This window comes from Taudactylus pleione, unplaced genomic scaffold (genome assembly GCF_031769625.1).
Source record: "Taudactylus pleione unplaced genomic scaffold, aTauple2 ptg000070l, whole genome shotgun sequence".
NCBI classification, from domain to species: Eukaryota; Metazoa; Chordata; class Amphibia; order Anura; family Myobatrachidae; genus Taudactylus; species Taudactylus pleione.
This window is the reverse complement of record NW_028284472.1, coordinates 4,492,356-4,513,801: the sequence shown is the minus strand read 5'-3', so window position 1 is coordinate 4,513,801 and position 21,446 is coordinate 4,492,356. Positions and strand designations below refer to the sequence as shown.

The following is a 21,446-nucleotide window of genomic DNA, read 5'->3' as shown; positions in this document are numbered from 1 at the left end:
TGTGTCTCTACTGTTTGGACATTTCCATGATATATGCAAAGATAAATGATAGTTATTAAAAATTTAAAAATAAATGTGACTGGAATAGCATTTGCGTTGCCCCAGGCTGCAGAGCTGTCACGGTGTTTAATCTGTGGTGTCCTGTTGTGGGTATGTACAGTATAGCAGGGGAAAGTGGGAGGTGCGAGCTTTAAAGGTATAGAAATCTCTGATATACTCACCGAGAGGCTGGCTGTCACATTTTCTCCAAGGATCAGTCAGCAGGTGACAGTCCCGGGAGAGTGAGAGATGGAATTCCTATACTCTGTGCTTTGGGCTGTGGTGCTGGCATTGCTGGTTGTATATGTTTTCTCTGTGCTTAATGGCTGGAAGACAACACCAAAGAATTTTCCCCCAGGACCGAGGCCTCTGCCTATCATTGGGAACCTGCATATCATTAATCTAAAGAAGCCTTATCTGACTTTAATGGAGGTGAGTGAATGTACAAGGAATGCATGAGGCCTACTCAATGACACTGATTAATGTGAGTTAACCCACAGCAACCAATCAGCTGTCTGGGAATGAAACTTTAGGTCTGATTCAGAGGTGCACGCAATCGCTGCCACGACTTTAGCGGAGCTGTGGCAGCGATCATAAACAAATGCTACTTTCAGCCTTCCCATCCACCTGAATGTGCATGCACTGAAACGTCCACTCTCAGCGCAACTGCACACAGTAACCTCGCCTATAATTCAACTTACGCCACCATCTGCGCACCATCGTGCATCCGAGAACGCAGCCGATATCACTGACACGCACCACACTCCCATAACACGCCCACGAGACGGATTTTTTTGCGTTCATTTCAGGCCACCTCCCAGTCACCGCCCAGGTAATGCCCATAGTTTACCTTCACCGGTTCTGAGCGCACACAAAGGTTAACGCATGCGCCGTAGGCGTTTCCAGGATATTTGTCGCATTCGCGGCAGCAAATAATCGCTCAACTATGTGACCAGCGCCACGGCGTGCACTTAGCGATCACCTCTGAATCTAACACAAATCTCAGTTATTCTGCCGAGATTTCTAAGGGATAATAAACAGTATGAAATATCTTTAAATAGTTTAGCAAGGGTTAATCGCACTCAGAAGTTTCTCCCATATCCAAAATGCTTGGGTCCAGAAATACTTTGGATATCGGATTTTTCAGTATTTTGGAATATAAACATGCTATAATGAGATATCTTGGGAATGGGCCCCAAATCTAAACACAGAATGCATTTATGTTTCTTACATAGCTTATACACACAGCCTGCAGGTCATTTTATACAATATTTTTAATAATTTTGTGCATCAAACAAAGTTTGTGTACAACAAACCATCAGAAAGGAAAGGTGTCACTATCTCTCGTGCTCCAAAAATGCCATATTTTGGAATATTTCGTATTTCAGAATGTTTGGATATGGGAGACTCAACCTGTAAATACTTTTCACATAGGCCCGTATTCAATTAGACGCGAAAAGTCGGAAAGGTTTCGCCTGTCCGACTTTTCGCCTACATCGGCAGTTTCAGATGCAAAAACTTCTGACAGTACTTTCCGCCTGTCCCCGCTTTTCGCCCTATTTAATTCCAATCCACGCGAAAACAGAAAGCGGTGAATGCGGAACAGGCGGAAAGTACTGTCAGAAGTGGGGAAATCAGTGTGTACCCCAAAAAAAGATGCACTAACATAGGGAATCAATGTAGATGTACTAATACCCCTAATAAAAGTGGCATAAAAATGGCATAAAGCTGTATTTTTTGGTGAAAATAAGTCGTCCTGGCAATTTTGGGGTACTTGAAAATGGGTGCCCACTTTTTACTTTTTTGCCCCCAAAACAAAAGTACTTTTTTGGAATGTTCGATGGGAATATTTACATTTGTTTTGCTGATTTGTCCTTTGGGGGGCTGTCCCAAGGGTTCTTGGTGGTTTACCCATGTTTGCACCCCAAAATAAAGATTTTTCCCTTCTTTTCACCTGCTATTCATAGGCAAATCTTTTTTGCCTATTACATTGCATTGAATTTCCGCTTACGCGAAATCGTCCTGGAATTGAATCTGGAGATACTTTAAAAACAGGCGGAAAGTCCGAATCCGCGGAAGCTTTTCTCCAAATGCCACTTTTTGCCTCTAATTGAATACGGCCCAAAGTCCCAAAATTCCATCGCCCCCCAAACAAAAAGTTACAATTTAGGCAGCACAAAGCGCGACCTTAAGGGGAAGCTATAAACAAGGTGCAATGACTGATATTATTGTATGAAACATCAAATAGTTTTACTTTATTTCAGAACATTTTAAACAGGTTTTTAAAATTGAATGTCTCCCTACAAGGCATCTAGGACCTCATTCAGAAGCGGTCGCTCGGGAGCGATCAGTCGCACCCAAAGTGATCGAGAATATGCAAAACAAGCGATCAGTCGCAACGCGCATCGTAAGCGCGGAAACACCCACAACAATGAAAGCACACCTCCTATCTCTACGGGCTAATTCAGAGTCGGTCGCAGGCGGCAACCTACATCAGCACGATTAACACCTGTTACATTGTTAATTGCCTACAAACATCGGTTGAGGCAGAAACCATCGCCTGCACTCGCAATGCTTAGGGTAGACCCTGCGAGCAGTAGCGTCGTTATTGCAACGAGATGACGTGTGTGATGACTCGCTCAGTAATATATGCACGCCCTTAAAACGCCCTTTTTAAAGGTCAACCACGCCTGCGTGCGCACCACCACACCCCCGTTCACAAGCACCTTCCCCCGTAACCACCCACAAACTGCACGAAATGTCAATCACAGCTACGACCTTGTAGTGACTAGCGAGCAAGAGGATTGCGGTCAGAAAAACAGGCTTGCGCACGCGTACTGCCATGTACACACATGCGCAGTTGAAAAAAACATTGCTCACTACGTCAAATCGCTTTGTGCGATCGCCTCTGAATGACGTCCCTAATCCTTCCAATGTTAGATTTGGATTTATGACATTCCTCCACATGCAGGCACATGTTAAGGGGGAAAAGTAAGATTTTAGAGTAAGTACATCTCAATGTTTAATCCCATTTAGTTGCATAGCTTTTTCATATTGTATTTGGATGACACAAAAGTTACCCTTATAAAATTTCAGTTCTAAAATTTCAGTTATCTTATAGATAAAGAGTATGGTTTTTTGTTTTTTAACAATTTTTTATTGACAGATTGACAAAATACATAGGGGCATATTCAATTGTGTGTGTGAATAGCAAAAAGCCCGCACCTGCAGGCACGGGTTTTTTACTATTCTATTAGGTGCCTGGTTTTTTTTAAAAACACGCACCGGGAGGTTTTTTTTCACGCACCTCCTGAGCAAGCGTGATTTTTCCTAAAATCGATGATTTTAGGAAAAATCACCAGGACTTGCTCTGACACCCCAGCAGCACCCCCCCCTGAGGACTAATTAAGCAATTGGAAGTACCCAATTAGCTTAATTAGTCCTTAATTACTCACCTTCCTCAACGCTGTCTTCTGCATCTTCTTCTGCATCCAGCGTCGGGAGCTGGCTCTTCTGCAGCAGGGTGAGTATGTCAGTGTGTGTGCTGTATGTAAGTGTGCATGAGTGCGTGTGTGTGTGACCCCCGGTGCAGTGTGTGTGACCCCCCCGGAATGGGCGCTGGGAGAACTACATCTCCCAGCAGGCCTTGCTCCTCCCATCAGCCCCCGGGACTCCCAGCAGCCCCCTCTCCAGTAAGAAGAGAGAGGGGAAGCCACTGGTAGGCGCGGAGACCCCCTGCCAGGTAGGTGTTTGTTTTTGTTTTTTTTTTCATTTTACGCGGCGCAGGGTTTTCAGAGCTGAAAAGCCCAAGACCACTGGTATTCCAGAATTGGGCGCGAGGTGCGCAAGGTTTTTAACTCACTAAACCTCTCGCCCAATTGTATATGCCCCATAGTAAGTATTACAATGTCAGGTAAAATAAACATCATATACATAATAGAAAGCATATATTTTAGAACAATGATACAGTGACAAAGAAATGTCTATATTATACCCTATAAAATACAGAGCAAAACAAATTGTTAACCGAAACATTGTCTCAAAGCGTCCCTTATAACATCTGAAAGTGTAGAGACATATGGGAGCCAAACATCAAAAAACCTTCCTGTCATTTTCTCTTTGTGTAAAGAAGTTTCGGTCCAGTCCATAGAGAATAAGAAAGACAATTTTTTATGAAATAAGTGTATGGGTTAGGTTCTGATGAGATCCAGTGTGACAGGATAGTTTTTTTTTGCAGCAGCTACAAATTTAATAAGCAAAATGTGATTACCTTTAGTTAATCTACACTCCATAGAAATTGGATATATACCCCAAAAAAAACACTCCCTAGTTATCGTAAACTCTCATTTCAAAATAGTATTAATATAAGTTTGGAGATGTCCAAAAAGACTGGACTTGAGAACAAGACCACAAACAATGCATAATATCTGTATCGGGGATTCCACCTTTGTAGCAGTTTGAGTCTTGCGCTTCTCCTATAACAAAATGTAGTTTTGGGGTGAAGTATGCCCTATGCAATATTTTTATATGCATTTCCATATAAGATGCTGAAACTAAAAGTTTATTGAGCTTCATATAGGCCTCTAGCATGTTTATCATGGTAAGATCAGGGAATACCTCCTTCCATTTCAACAAACCTACCGAACCAGTTTCCAAATCAAGATCAGGGCGGGAATGTGTATATATGGTGGAGGTAGTGAGGGGATCTTTAGTCTTGTAAAATAATATCCTATCAAGAGAGCACAGTCGATCCAACCCTAAGTTCTGACTCCTTAGGAGGTTTGCGCGTAGCTGACAGCTTGTAAAATTGTAAATTTTTTTAAATAGATTTCTTATCCCACAGAGAGTTGTGACCAATCTCTCAGATCGGCAGCAGCTGTCATTTTTTTTTTATAATTTTGTTGATAGGGACCCCCCACAGGTTGGCTGCCTTGGGACCCCAATAGACCTTAATCCAGTCCTAAAAATAGGAATCGTCACATAGGGCACGATTCAATTCAGTGCGATGTGAATAGCGCCGGGACTTTCGTCGGATTTCTTCTCTCATCCCCGGGGGGATGAGAGAAGAAATCATTAGTTGGACTTGTCAGCGTGGTGTATTGAATAGCTCCGGGAGCTCACTCCCGGAGCTATTTACATCGCGCTGAATAGAATCGAGCCCATTGTGTCATTGCATTGTGATTATGAGGTCTATTCCACATTATATAATTATCACTAGGGATAATAATGTTTTAAACTCACTGTGCGTTTAAAATTTATTTTGTAGGCATTCATCATGCCTCATTCATCATGCCACATTCATCATGCCACATTCATCATGCCTCATTCATCATGCCACATTCATCATGCCATATTCATCATACCTCATTCATCATGCCTCATTCATCATGCCTCATTCATCATGCCACATTCATCATGCCACATTCATCATGCCTCATTCATCATGCCACATTCATCATGCCACATTCATCATGCCTCATTCATCATGCCTCATTCATCATGCCACATTCATCATGCGACATTCATCATGCCACATTCATCATGCTACATTCATCATACCTCATTCATCATGCCTCATTCATCATGCCTCACTAACAAAAGTATCACTTCAAAAAATCTGCTGTTTTTGTGGAGTCAGCTTTTTGGAAAAGTGATACTTTTCCCTCTTACCACTGAGGTATCAATAAGGATTTCCTCACTGCCTGTCTCCCTTCCTCCCCCCCCCCCTGCTGCCAGTGTCCATCCCGGGACCCCCTTCCCCCCCACAGCCACTGGTATCCAACCCCTTTTCAACCTGCTGCCACTGGCGTCCTCCCCCACCGCTGCTGTTGTTCTCCTCCCCACTGTGCCTGTCCTGGCGTCCTCCCGGGCAGGTGTCCATTTCAGCCCCCCCCCCCCCCACGTGGGTGTCCATTCTGGCCCAAGCCCCCCCCCCCATGGATGTCCATTCCCGGAAAATCCCAACCCCACCCCATGGGTGTCCTTCCCGGCACCTAGCCTCTCCTGCTTTACAAGAATGGTGAATGGGGGTGACTCTTAAATTATAAAAAATTAGGTGGAAATTGTATTTGTCACCTGCTTTTGTATTAATTAAGATGAATTAAGTGATGATGAATAGATCCCTATGTTTGAAAAATTACAATTAGGAGCTGATTGGTCGGGACTTTATCTCCGTTCACTTTATCTCCATTCAAGGCTTAGTAAATAGACCCTAACAGTTGAATGTGAGGACATGTAACAGCACAATAGATTACATACCTCATTTAACTGTTAAAGTGCTGCCCCAGACACAGTGCTGTGACAAGGCGGCAGTGTGTGCTGTGCCAGCCCCTTCCCCCTGAGCACATGACGTCATGCCAGGTGGTTGTGGCCCCCAGCACTGTGAAGTACGACACTTCGGCTGTACAGGCTGCAGGGTGGCACTGCAACAGCATTACTCGCTGCGGGTGCTGTTCCAGACACCCTGCTGGCCGGATGCAGGTTCCATAGGGCAACAACAGTGCCGCCCCCAGGGCCCTGCATCCTGGTCGATGGCACCACCCGCACACCCATTGTTATGGCCTTGCCCAGACAGCCTGCATGTTTTAGAAGGAGTTAATGTTCCTTCTAGTGTGATAAGAATGAAGAAACTGACAGAACTAGGATTGGCTTGCTTGGACTCTGAACTAAGACGGGCCCTGCTCATTGCTAGGCAACCGGGAGCCAATGAGTGCATTCCATGTATGTTTGTAATGGCTGTGGCTGTAGGCTCTGTGTTAGAGATGATGGACATTAAAAGATGTGGTATGCGCTACATGGTGCTATTAAATAAGCACCGTTGTGCCTAATATGTAAATATATAAATAATGCTAATGGTCTGAGGTTGGACTGTTCAATTGTAACTGCTGGGCATATAGAAATAGGCTCATGGAAAGAACTTATCAGAAAATTAGAACTTCTGCACACACGAAAAAAATGACACTTGACAACAAGACTGCATGGAAGCCATATAGGGAAATAACCTAAAGGGGCATATACATACCTCCCAACTGTCCTGATTTTAGCGGAACAGTCCCTCTTTTCATGGACTGTACCTCTGTCCCACCTGCAAGGTGCAGTGTCCCGCAGGCGGTCGGGGAGGTTGGGGAACACACTGTTACCGCTGCTGCTCTGCTCGGTTCTGTTTGCAGAGCAGCGGTCCCAGTGATGGAGAATGGATGAGGCACGCATTTGCACGCCGTACATTCAGTGCAGGGAGTGTCACACATCGGGGTCTTAGCACTCCTGTGAAAACCAGACTTTCATTTATCTCTGTCTCAAAACATCACAGGGACGTTTCCCTGTGATTAGTACTGCACCTGTGGCACTCGTCTGGTCTGCTAGGCCAATGGCTAGAGACCACTCCCTATTTGAGCTAACTCCTGTGTGCAACCCATTGCCTGAACAATGTGTTCCTACCATGGAAAGTTCAAGGCACCAGGAGTACTCTGCTTCCTGCACTGTGTCCTCCGTGACTTCCTGCTAATCCGTTATTCAGCTAGTGATCATCTGTTGCTGTGTATCACTCACCTGCCGGCATCCGCGTCCATGCTGCTACAGGCCTGTTTACCATCGGGTGCTGGGATACTCCAACTACCAGCACCGCAGCATCCACGCTGGCTTCCTACTTTCCAACTGCCGCTGTGTTACAGTTCAGTCAGCATCGCAGCTTCCACGCTGTGCACGAACTCGCTGCTCACCTACCGCTGTGACTTCACTTCGCCAGCTTACAGTGATTCCGCTATTCACCAACTGGAAACCACTCACCATGGTGCTCTGTTACCTGCTTGGTCTACCATTTCCATACTGCATACAAGTCAGCATACCATCGCACTTCAGTTTGAGGTATACAGTCTGTGCATTGCTTTGTGCAGTAATGTATTACTTCCTTACATGCAGTTACTGAGTTCTGCACTGGTTCCAGTTCCAGGTCTTGCGTCAGAGTGGTGGCAGGGTTTCGACTTCCTCAAGTTGTACCCTGGATGCATAAGACTGCGATTCCTGTCCTGAGTTCTGAGTTCCTATCTGCCAGTACATTGCTATCCTGAGTTCCGGGGTCTCTAGTGTTGAAGCATTTCCCTGGCCTGGTTGGTCTCCTGTGGTCACTAGGCAAGAGGATGCTCAGTGAACTGGGTAATCACATTGGTTCCATTTTAGCATCCTTGCATATCACAAGTCTATGGTTCCTACACTGGCATTGGTTGCTAGCCTCCTGTTGTTACACATGAGCAAGAGCTGGATCAAGCAATCTCGTCTTACATGCACGTCGGCTAGACCCAGGGGTGCCGACTCCCAAGCCAGATCTACGAAATAATCAGACTGTTACTGGGAGGTGGCTGGGTGCAGCCCAGCAGCTGCTGGAGTGATGGGCTGGCTCCTAGCATGGCGTAAATCATGGGCGTGACATGCAATCACACCCCTGAAATGGCATCATCAAATAGGCGTGACCTAGAGGGGACTAAGCCACACACCCTTTTTGGGCACGCGTGCACCTTTGTTACGCGCAGGGGACCCGCTTTGCAGATCCCAAAAGTTGGGAGGTATGCATATAGATCAGGTTCAGGTATTATATAAAATCCATTTGGCTTCCATACAAAGAAGTAGATTTGATCTATTCCCTCCACGGGTAGGTATGGGGACATGGTCAATTAACATATATTTCAATGAGTCCAGTTTTGGCTTAAGTTTAACAAAGCGATCGGTAACTGGTTGGTCACTGATACCAGATTTCATGACTGAGTGGTGGAGAGCCATACGTTTTCTCATTGCTCTTTCTGATTTTCACACATAGAATAAATTGCACAGGCATATACAGGTTGAGTCTCCCATATCCAAATATTCCACAATACGGCATATTCCGAAATACGGAATCTTTTTAGCATGACTGAAATAATAAAAACTTTGTTTTTTGATAGTTCAATGTGCACAAACTTGGTTTAAAGCACAACATTGTTAAAAATATAGTATAAAATAGCCTTCAGGCTGTGTGTATAAGGTGTATATGAAACATAAATAAATTGTATGTACAGGTATGTACACAATCTTTGTTTGAGCCACAAAATTATTGCAAATATTGTATAAAATGACCTGCAGGCTGTGTGTATAAGGTGTATATAACACATAAATGCATTATGTGTTTAGATTTGTGTCATATTGCCAAGATATCTTATTATTTTATGCAATTATTCCAAAATACGGAATATTCCGATATCCAAAATACCCCTGGTCCCAAGCATTTTGGATATGGGAGACTCAACCTGTAATACACTACAAAAGTTCTTAGGCAAGATCAGAAATAGATCATTCTAAATGGGTGTTGATGTTTGGGGTTCAAAAATTTAGTCCCAGTCAGCGTGGATTTGCATGTGAGGCATCTAACAGACCTTCTTCTTGGTAATTAAAGTTAGTGAAGGGAACCGTCAATGGCATCTCTTACAGGATGCACCAGAATGGACTTCAAGTTAGCAGCTCCCTAGAAGCTCATTAGAGGTATTGATTGATGAAGAACTGGTAAAGAATTTCTTATTTAGCTCATTCTGTACTAGGTGCTGCTGAACTCTTGTGGCAGATAAAAGTAGAGGATGATCATAATAATAATAATAATAATTATAATAATAATAATAATAATAATAATAAATATTCTTCAGTAGCAAGGATGGACCACATAGATATAACAGCGTTACTAACTTGTGATGATTTATTTTTGAATTTGGTGGCAATGGGGAATTGCATAGCCATGTCTTTAGTCCTGATTCCTTGAGACAGAAGTTCTGCGGAGGTCATCATAAGCTTGGACAGGGTATGAAGTAATGCATTTGAGTCTCAGACACTGAGCTTTACAGTGGGCACACAATGCTTGAGGCTCATGGAGTGGAGACTTGAAGCCAAAAGTGTGCTGTTCACATCCGTTTTCCCTAGTAAAAACACTAGCTGTAATACTGTGTCCTTGTACAGTCACATGTACATCTAGGTTTATAAGGATTGGGTTCACCCTCCCATGTCTCTTTTGCAATGTCCAGCAATCCTCTTGGGTGTCTCCCATACAGCAGATCAAAAGGCGAGAACCCCATTGAAGATTGTGGAACCTCTAATGGGCAGCAATAAATAGGGTAACAATCCCAATCTTTCCCATCTTTACCCACCACTTTCTTTAGCATATTCTTTAGAGTTTTGTTACACCTCTCCACTAAACCACCAGTCTGAGGGTGATATAATGTGGTCTTGGAGCATGGTACTGAAACTCAGGGTTAGGATGTATAGTAGTCAGATACATCATTATGGAACCCTCGCCAGAAAAACTGCTACAAAATTATCTCAGAGGTTTTCTCTACCCCTAGATGTCCTGCAGTTATGTGGCCATGAGCCAGGTCTAACACCGTTCGTCTATATGCCTGAGGAACTATCAATTGTTCCACAATGTCTTCTTTCTTGGGCATTTGGAACAACAAATCTTGCCATACTGCCATGTGACCTACTATCAGGCGCTACTGGGTTTCCGTAAACCACTTTTACATTGTTTCTAGCCTATACCAGAGAGGCGTATTTCAACTCTTCTGAGGAAAACATATTTTCTCACTTCAAGGTCAGGTATACAGTCAACTGGTTCAACAAAGTTCCAACGTTTCAGTAAGAATTTTAGAAGTGGGAAGAATTTCTCCCCAATATAGCATCAAACATCAAATAAAAAACTAATTCCACAGTGACTATAGTGGGACCACATTGTGGAGCTCATTCTGACCTGGACTCAATGCATCATTCACTCATAGCTGTCTGATTTTTGCTTTCTGTGCATGCATATAAGCCGCAGTGCGCATGCATAAGCCAGTCTTAGCGATCGGAAATCAGCCGCTCGAAGTACACAGACTGAGCACTACTTTGAGTGACAAATAGTGCAGTTTGTGGGTGGTGTCAGGGGAAAGTCTATGTAAATGTGGGTGTGGATGTGTGAACACAGCCGTGCCTGTGTGTGTTCTAATGGCATTTCATGGGCATGCATAATTAGCATGGAGGCATCATTGTACACCTAACCTGGTTGTATTTCAGCCTGCAGTAGTAATCAAAGTGCTTGCAGCAGAGTAGGGTCTACCTCAAAGGCTACAAGCAGCTCCAATGGCTCTCGATGTTAATGATATTACATACACTTCCTGGAGATGACGTGTGCTGTGAAGGAAAAGGGGGCTTCTTTAGCCTGGCGTGCGTTCACTCTGCCGTCGCTCTCTAAGACATAGAGGGCATCATTAAGCCTTGTCGTGCAATTGCAGCATTTGCATACCCTGCCCCTGGTGGCTGCAAAAGTGCGCTGCATTGCATCTGGGTCTGAATCTCCCCCTGTTTCTATTGTATATTCACTGCAGCAGTATCATAATGCAGAGTATCCCCATGTGTACAGGTCACACCATAAGATTTCCCCAGACATTTTGAGGGGCTCACCAACTCTACTTTTACAAGACTTACCAGGCTACCAGAATCTAACCGAGCCTTTGCTTGTTTGCTGTCTACAGTGATAATAAACAAATACATTGTGTTTATCCAGCTGTCAGGATCTGCGGTTTGGAAGCTCTTTTTGTTTGCAGATTCCAGCCTGAGGCATTGTATTAATTACTGCCTGTCTGTGAACAATGTCAGGTGCACGCTAATTAATTCTCCTGTTTGTGCACAACACATCGTTAAGGGAGGCTTGCTCTGATTTGGGCCTGCTCCTATTAAAACCCAGCCAGTCCATCATTCCATGCTGGTGATAGAGTTTCTTCATACTTCCGGTTCCTGTCTCCTGCTTGTCAGTCGAGTTCCTGTGTCAGTCTAGCTGTGTTTCCTGTGTGCCGTTTATTGCATCCAGGTTCTCGTCCACACACGCTGCTTGTACCATCTGGGCAGCACGGAGCGCTTCCTACCCCAGAAGCATTTGTCACTATCCGGTGGTTTGTGTCACCCGCCGGCACCAGTCACAGTTTAGCATTCCAGGTGCGCAATCTAGCACACCGTCGCCAGTGTCATCCAGGCGGCACTGGTAGCTACTCTGCGTTCCAGGTGCACAACCTGGCACAACATTGCCAGTGTCATCCCGGCGGCGCTGATAGCAGATCTGCGTTCCAGGTGCGCAATCTAGCACACCATCGCCAGTGTCATCCTGGCTACACTGGCAGCAGCTCTGCGGTGCTGGTGCACAATCTAGCACTCCGTCGCCAGTGTCATCCCGGCGGCACTGGTAGCAGCTCTGTGTTCCTGGTGTGCAATCCAGCACACCGACGCCAGTGTCATCCTGGCGCACTGGTAGCAGCACCACGTTCTCTATTGCCTACCTCTCCTGAAACTCATCAGCCCAAAGGCTGCAACGGTCCTGGGGCCCCAGGTCACTATCAGCCCTCAAGGCTGCTGCAACAGCCCAAAGGCTGCTTCACTCCATTAGTCCCTTGGCCACGACTATAAAGGCCACAACCAGCCCTCAAGGTTGTCGTCAGTTACTCTACATACCTTGGTGATTCCTTCCAGGAATCGTTACACCAGCTCAGCCTATCAGTCTGCAGTGCAGGCTAGCTGAGCAAAGACAGATACTCTGCGATTGATCACATTGCATAGGTTTAGAGGTAAGTGGACAATTAGCTGCAACATGCCCAAGCCACCACAAGTCTTATACAAGGTGGGAACCTTCCTGGTACCTCTGGCCATATCTCCATTTTCCAAGCCTATAGTCTCTGGATGTTTAAGTTCATTCCACCACCCAGCACCCTTTTCCTTGGAACAGTCATTGGAGATTGCCGCACATACCTCTCCACCATTCCCACAAGCTGATCTGCTGTTTTAGGGTCCCGGTGCTCACCTACTTCACAGAACTGCAGGTAGGGACCATACTTACTGGTCCATAATGACCCTTTCCACAATTCTAGCTGAGATGGATGAGGTCATGCATTTGAGAGCGGAGAGGTTTATCCACCTGGTATCCCCAGCGATTAGTTCGTTTTGCCTGAACAGACATTGTCACATTCAGACGAGTTAAAATTTCAGTTTAAGTTTGCTTCCATACATATATTATATTATATATATATATATAGAGAGAGAGAGAGAGAGAGAGAATACATAATACTGTAAATATATTTTTATTTAGTATCTATAGATACAGTAATATAATGTTTTTGTTTAATGTGTTTTTTATTTAATGTGTTTCCACTATTTCTTGATTTGAATTTGATAAAATGTTTAGGTAAGTTATTTCTCACTGATAGTGAGGATTGGATGGTACGTAAGTATAATGATATAACGTTGAATGAGGGTACTCGAAGTATACCTTAAAAGTGCTCACATATGGCTATGTTGCTCATTTGTACCCAAAAATGAAGCTTATAGCAATTTTGAGTGCACATGGGCAGACAATGGGATATTGGGCTTGAGAACGAGACTTGAAATTAACCTGGGTATTACGTAATGCATGGCTATGCCATAACCTTTTATCTGATAGTGAGGCTTGGAGCACATGGAGGTGTGCATGTGCAATAATCCTAATTAGGGTGGACCTTATATAACAAGGAACTGTGAAACACTGTCTTTTATCTTCTAAGTAAGCCGCTGATATTGCTGTAAGGCGGAGAAACGTGTGAAGGAGTGGCACCGGTGTTATCTTGCCATTTATTCTGAAGGTCCAGTCTCTCCAATGGGCACATGAAGCTTTAACAAATGCAAGGTTTGCCACTATGTTCCCTTGCTGGCTGTATAAATAGGATTTACCAGCAGCTGAGAGCTGCAGACCTCATTATAAAGGATTGAGCAGGATTATAGCAGTAATATTGCAGTCATATTGACCTATAGTGACTCTCCTTTATTAATCTGTGGCTAGCGGTGTAAATGGTGCGATTGCAATTGATATTTTGACTAACCTGCTGATTCATTGCTACAATAATATATACAGTATCTTATCTATATAAAATTATCTGAAATATTTTATACTGTCTCTTAAACTATCTTAGTACTTGTTGTTAGATATCTTGTATAACACCGGCCGTGTTTTTTTTATGCCTGTGTATATATTTAATGATTCATTGTGTTGTTAATAAATGTTGTAGGTTGTCAGACAGCACTTCATATTGTTGTGTTTTTGGTGTTAAGATAAGGTTCAGTGGAGGACAGCTTCATACATTACAAATCTCATTTAATGGTTAAAGTGCTGTCGCAGACACAATGTGTGTTACAGTAGCTCTTCTCTTCTGTGGGATAACAACAGATAGGCTAGCCTTCGCTGCCCACACACATCAGTGAGCCTTGTCCGCCCACTACCCTGTCACCAGTTCACCAGTTGTTCTTCTTTGGACCACTTTAGGTGTTTCAGTGCATACTGGGAACACCCCACAAGAGCTGCGTTTGTCCCAGTCATCTTACCATCACAATTTGACCCTTGTCAGAGTCGCTCAGAGTCTTACGCTTACTTCAAGTACTGACTGTTCACTTGCTGCCTAATATATCCCACCCCAAGGCTAGTGGCATTGTATTGAGATAACCTCTCAGTGGTTTTAATGAGACAGACGGACGGACATACAGTCCATCTGTCCGTCCATCCATCCCTACCCCTAACCTTCCAATAGTGCCCAACCCCACTCCCTGAAACCTTCCCAAACCTTCCCTTGCAGTCAGTGGCCAGCTCCGGCAGCTGTGTGTTTGTTTTGATCAGCAGCCAATCTGCTCTGTCAGACTCTCATTAGCTGCTGCTGCACCCACTGCAGGAGCCGCTCCATCTTCCGGCTCCCGCAGTGGGCAATGGGAGAGGCGTCATGACATCATATAACGTCTCTCCCTTAATGCAGAGCAACCCGGCCCGGGAAGGGCAGACAGAGGAGCGGACGGCGACGGCCGGGATTCAGGTAAGTGTTTTTTGTTTTGTTTTTTACTACGTGTGTCTACTAGGGGGGAGGCTGGCACTGCAAGGGGGAGACTACTACTGGGGGCACCACAAGGGGGGAACCACTACTGGAGGCACTGCAAGGGGGGACTACTACTACTGGGGGCAATACAAGGGGGGGACTACTACTACTGGGGGCACTACAAGGGGGGGGCTAATGGTGGCACTACAAAGGGGGAACCACTACTGGACAGGGGGCACTACAAGAGGGAGGGACTACTACTGGGGGCTCTACAAGAGGGAGACCACTACTGGGGTACTACAAGGGGGAGATCATTACTGGAGGCACTACTGGGGGGAGGGCACTACAAGGGGGGACCACTACTGGGGATTATAACTGGGGGCACTTCAATTGGGGGACTACAACTGGGGGGACTACTACTGGGGGCACTACAAGGGGGGGACTACTATTACAAGGGGGGACTACTACTACTAGGGGCACCACAAGGGGAGGGGACAACTACTAGGGGCACTGCATAGTGGGGGATCACTACTGGGGGCACTACTGGAGGCCTGCATAAGGGGGTCCTCTCCTGGGGCACAGGGGGGCACTGCATATGGGCACCATGATGGGGCTGTTCCTAATCTTTATTTTTACTTTACATTAATCCCATATGGACCCGCCTCCTCCCTGGAACACTTGAGGGGGGGGCGCCATAGCACGCACGTTCTTCGGGCACCCTGGTACCCCTCTGCCAGGGCCGCCTGTATGCATTTGCCCCCCAGGCTAAAAGTTGCCAGCCAGCCCCTCCAGCAAGCCTGGGCACGGGTAATTTGTACCTGCTCCCCCCCTCTCGGCGTCCCTGTTACCTGTTGGAGCTTTTTGGGCAAATTGTGCTGACTCGAGTCCTTCCTTCTCCTGAGTCCTGACTGCTGCTGCTGGGCGGGACTGGAGAGGCAGAGCACTGGGTGGGGGCGGGGCTGCCTAATGACTGCTTCTATCATCCAGTGATCTGAGGAGACATCAGGCAGTAGCTCCGCCCCCACCCCAGTGCTGAGCAGCTTCACCAAGCCCCTGCGGCCAGCACTGCAGTAACCAGTAAGTAAGTCACACAGACTGGGATTCGGGCGACGCTGCTGCCCCATGTAATATAATCTATATGCAGCGTGCGGCTGAAGTTAATTTCTCCCATTAGAGCAGGCGGCGGTGCAGTCCGGGTCCGCCTAGGACCTCGGGGCCCGGTACAGTTGTACCCCTGGGCCCCCTCTATCGCCGTGCCTGGATATTCCAAACATAACTGTATAACTGTGTTGTAGCATGCAATCATAAAACCAGCCCAGTGACCTGTATGAAATCGCACTCAAAAAGGTGGACGCAATAGAGACATTATTGCAAAAATAAACTGATAGCCCTCTCGTAGCTCTCTATCCACCAGTGGCTTTAGCGTGGGTTATTCCCCAGAAGCTTTAGAGATCTTTCATAGAACGCTCATGATTAAAATGCTGAGATACAGAAAGCTTAGGAAATCCTTTAATAACATTGTGAACATGCTTAGCCAACTGTTCCTTCCATTTCCGTGCACTGTATTTTTCCTTACATGTTGGTTTTTACTAAAGATGGTTCTCTGCAGATCCGAGGTGAGAACCGAGTCCTGACTCAGATCTCAAAACGAGGCAAAACATCATCATCCCACTGTCAGATTCTCACGGGTTTTGGATTATATAAAAGTCTCCACGATCAGCGCCATTTTCACTCCGGCTGTGGAGAGTGTAGTGAACGGATGTGCTGTGTCCATCCAAGAGCTGCTGCATCTGACCAGGGCAGGGGTTGCTGTGTCCATCCAGGGTTTGCTGTGTCCATCCAGGGTTTGCTGTGTCCATCCAGTGTCTGCTGTGTCCATCCAGGGGTGGTTTTGTCCATATTGGGCAGGGGCTTCTGTGTCCATCCAGTGGTTTCTGTGTCCATCCAGGGGCAGGGGATGCTGTGTCCAACCAGAGGTGCTCTGTCCATCCAAGGGTGCCCAGTGTATAAAAAAAAATAACAGCTAATAATAATATAATTAATAAAAACATAATATATATTTTTTTGTGCTGTATGCCAGTGTACTATGTTATTATTTTTTTTACTGTGACGCTGGTGTCAGACTGCAGTGTAATATTAATACACATATTGTTTGTGACACTGTAAGTGGTAGCGCAGTGTATAATAAATATTGTGACACTGTTAGTGGAAACACAGTGTATTCATAAAAAATATTGTGACACTGTAAGTGGAAATGCAGTGTGTTATTCTTTTCATATTCATAAAAAATCTTATGAAACTGTATTTCATTGATACGGCAGTGTACTATTTAAAATTGGTACAAATTGACGTGTGCTGTACCCCACTTCAATCGTGTTTGCAGATATGGAGAACCATCAGTTAAGAGGAAAGCAGGACCCACATACTAGTGCTGGAGTGCCACCAGACTATGACTGCACTGGCTACACTGTGAGTGGCAGTGGCTGCCTATTACAAGCACCACCTGCCAGTCACATATACAGCAGGGAGTCTCAGGGGGAGATGTCTCCTCCCCCTTGGACTGCCAGTCCGGGCTGCTATTAGCAGAGAGTTGCTTCCAGGAGGAAGCCGCTACTCTGCCTTTCTGCCAGTCCTAACCAGCTCCTTGGGGCTGCAGAAGATGCAGCCCTTTGGAAGCTGGTGGTGACATGTACATGCGCATGCGCGGCTCCCCGCCACTAGTGCGCATGTGCCGGTCCCGGCGCCTGATAGATCGATTGCACAGGCACTGGGACCCAGCCAGGAGCCGGTGAGTGACCCTGTCCCTTTCAATGATGGCAGCCCCCCTCATTAAAGAGGGTAAGAGCCGCCGCTGCCCATTACAGTCCAGGTTTTTAGGATATCCATGCTTGAGTCCAGTTTGTTAAATTAAACTGACTGAGGTACTAATTAAGTCATCTGTGCTCAAGCATGGATATCCTTAAAACATGGACTACAATGTCGACGTTTGGGAATCTCTGTGTTAGCTTCTAGGCCAGTGACTCCATCTTACCAGGATAGATCTTACCTTATAAACATGGCTATGGAGGAGAGCGTACCATTAGATGTGCCCCTTTTAGGGATGGTAGATTACACTCCTTTTAGACATGTTAAGGCTCCATCAGTTGCAGAACCTTTAATATTTGAGTAAAACGTCACACTCCATTCATTCACATTTTCTTTCTTTTTGTCATCAAAAGAGGACGCGGAGAAAAGTAATAAAGACATTACTAGTTCCGAAGAACCAACGAATGGAAAGAACACTAAATCCTTGCAAAACCGTTTTCTGCTGCTTCTCTGATCTGTCAGTCCCTATACTGGTGGCCTGTTTTATACCTAATCCAATATAAAATACTTCTACTAATTTATATTTTGTTTTTGGTGACCACCCACAGCTAATGCGAGCAGCCAGGATGATGGTCACGATGGTCAAGACCATCGCGACCATCGGGGCTTGCGACTAGAGACCCTTGTGGTAGGGTCTCATGGCCGCAAGCCCCAGAGAGCTTCCGGCTCCAATCACTGGTGATGTCAGCGGGGCCGCCCACAAATGGCAGGTGCTCGCTTGGAAACACCTCCGTTTATGAAGCCACCCCCCCACCACGCCTACAAAACAGGTGAGCTGTCGATCAACATCGACAGCCGTCCCTTTTGTGGTGAGCCATGGACCGAGAGAATTTCTCTCTCGCTCCGGGGCTTGTGCACGCCAAGTGCGGCCGCTGCGCATGTGCAGAGCCCACCAGCGACCCGCTTGCGAGCACCCAAGCGCTCGCGAGTGGGTCTGAATCAGGCCCGGAGTTCTACCTAATTACCGGGGGAATTCATCATTCCTCCTCTCCATAAGAATGTATTCTGAAAAGCTGTCATTTTTCCTATGACAGCTTTTCGGGAAATAGATAATTTTCTCTATCTACACTAACTACACTAACTTACCGCAGCTGTAATCAGTGCTGCACATGCGCCATTACATCTGTAAACAGAAGGCAATGTGCAGCACTGCCTACAGCTGCGGTAATTCTGTCACCCGCAAATCTCCCACCCCCCTCCGCTCACTTCCCCCCTGTCCTCCACTTACATGGCTGCTGCAGCCACCTCAGGCTCCGTCTGCTGCTCTGACACTGTATTCTGCCGGCAGAACACAGTAAAGTTTACAAAAAAAAAAAGTGTTTTTTTTCTAAACTTTACTGTGTTCTGCTGGGAGACCACAATGTCAGCACAGCAGATGGAGCCTGAGGAGGGACCAGAGTGATGGAGGGAGCTGGCGGAGGACCTGCCCAGCTGACAGCAGGTAAATGTAACCTGCTATACGCCACCTGAGAGTGGCGTATAGTAACACCATCAAATTCCGGAAATACATCATTTTTGGAATTTGATGAATAGCCTAATTTCCATATCCCCATACTACTGTACTAATATATGGCGAGTGTGGCAATTAACGCAGGCGGACTTAACCCAGAGATATCAGTGATATCTCCTGTGTTAAGTGTCTTCATGAATATTAAAATAACGGTAATTAAGGAAAATGTCCTTAAAAACGTTATTTTAGTGTTGATGAATAGGCCTCTGAATATGCTAATAAATAAATAGCAGAGCAATTACTGTACCTACGTACTAATATTTATCCTTATGATTATTCTCCTTTATTGAAGCGCCTTACAAAGTACATAAGCAGAAACAGTGCAATTAAAACAAAGAAACAAGTGCAAAAGACTTACAGTACAAACAACTGCAGAATAAGTTCTAATAATATTTGTCATACGCAGTCATAAGTAGCGTTGGCTGAACCCAAAGGTTCGGTGCCATTGTTGGCAGTGGGCAGGAGATGAGGGCACTGTATATGTGAGGGAAGAAAAAGCTTTGGAGAGAGGTGGAGAGTCAGGAAGAGAGTTCCAGTGGTGAGGAGCAGCAGGGGCAACATCTTGGAGGCGGGAGTAGGAGAAGGTGATCAGATGGGAGGAGAGATAGCAATCGCTATTTTAAGTTCATTATTCCCTCTGGTTCTGAATTATAATGCTAGTTACAAATTAACAATGCAAATGTGAACATCTCAGTTCAATGTTCTTATTGCATGAAAAAAAGCTAATATACCATGGGGCATATTCAATAGGCTGTGAGAATAGCAAAAAACCCTCACCCGTGAGGTATTTCCTGCAGATGCGGGTTTTTTGCTATTCTATTAGGTGCGTGTTTTGTTTTAAAACACGCGCCGGGAGGTATTTTTCTACGCACCTCCTGAGCAAGCATGATTTTTCCTTAAATCATTGATTTAGGAGAAATCACAGGGACTTGCTCTGACACCCCGGCGGCACCCCCTCTGAGGACTAATTAAGCAATTGGAAGTATCCAATTAGCTTAATTAGTCCTTAATTACTTACATTCTGCAGCGCTGTCTTCTGCATCCAGCATCGGAAGCCGGGTCTTCTGCAGCCGGGTGAATATGTCTGTGTGTGTGCTGTATGTAAGTGTGTAAGTATTAATTAATTAAGTATCCTTAATTTACTAAGCTTTGTTCGGAGATAAAGTGAACGGAGATAAGGTACCAGCCAATCAGCTCCTAACTGCCATGTTACAGGCTGTGTTTGAAAAATGACAGGAGCTGATTGGCTGGTACCTTATTTCCATTCACTTTATCTCCTAACACAGCTTATTAAATAGACCCCCTAGTCTCTTGTGGGAACAACTTCTACTAAGATATAGAATAGGGTGTTCAATGCCATCAAACTCCTGACACAAAACTAACCCCAAGCCCATATCTGAGGAGTCTGTTTGTACGACAAAAGGCTTGGTAAAATCTGGAGACTCTAAAACCGGGCCTTTACACAAAAGGTGTTTCATTTTGGTGAACGCAGACTGACAGTCCCTAGACCAGTCAAGTTTATTCAGAGCAGAATTTTTTAAACGATCTGTTAAGTCAGCCGCTAAGGCAGAAAATTGAGGCAAAAACTTCCTGTAATAGCCTGCTAAACCCAAGAAGGACCTTAACTCTTTCTTGGTAGTTGGAACTGGGGCATCAGCTAGTGCCTGTACCTTACTCACAAGGGGCTTCAGACACCCACTGCCCACTACATACCCTAAATACTTGGTTTCATTTTTATCTAGAAAACATTTCTTCAAATTAGCAGTTAAACCTGCCTTTCTCAAAGACTGAAGAACAACCCTAAGCCTATTAACATGGGCATTCCAATGCTGACTATATATGACAATATCGTCCAAGTATGCTGCAGCATAATTCTGATGAGGACAAAGCACCCGGTCCATTAAGAGGGCGGGGCACCATGCAAGCCAAAAGGCATTATTTCCACTGAAAGAAGCTCAAAAGTAAAGTAGATAAAGCAGTTTTCTTCCTAGTTTACTCTGTCAGCTCCATTTGCAATATCTCTTTGTAAGATCAAGGGTAAAAATATACCTGGCCGAACCTAACCTATCTAGCAGGTCATCGACCGCTGGCATTGGGTAGGCATCGAATTTGGACACTGCATTAACTTTGCGGAAGTCTATACAAAATCTTGTGGAACCATCTGGTTT

At 45.3% G+C, this 21,446-nt stretch overlaps 1 protein-coding gene across 1 annotated transcript in view; it reads left to right on the top strand.

Annotated features, from left to right (window-relative positions):
• The first annotated feature begins 222 nt into the window (after positions 1 to 222).
• LOC148533726 (cytochrome P450 2K1-like) overlaps positions 223 to 21,446 on the top strand; it is a 134,537-nt gene continuing 113,313 nt past the window's right edge. The window contains exon 1 of the mRNA XM_088467223.1: positions 223 to 471. Within this exon, the coding sequence (XP_088323349.1) occupies positions 289 to 471 (183 nt within the window). The 5' untranslated portion in view covers positions 223 to 288. The remainder of the gene's footprint in view (positions 472 to 21,446) is intronic.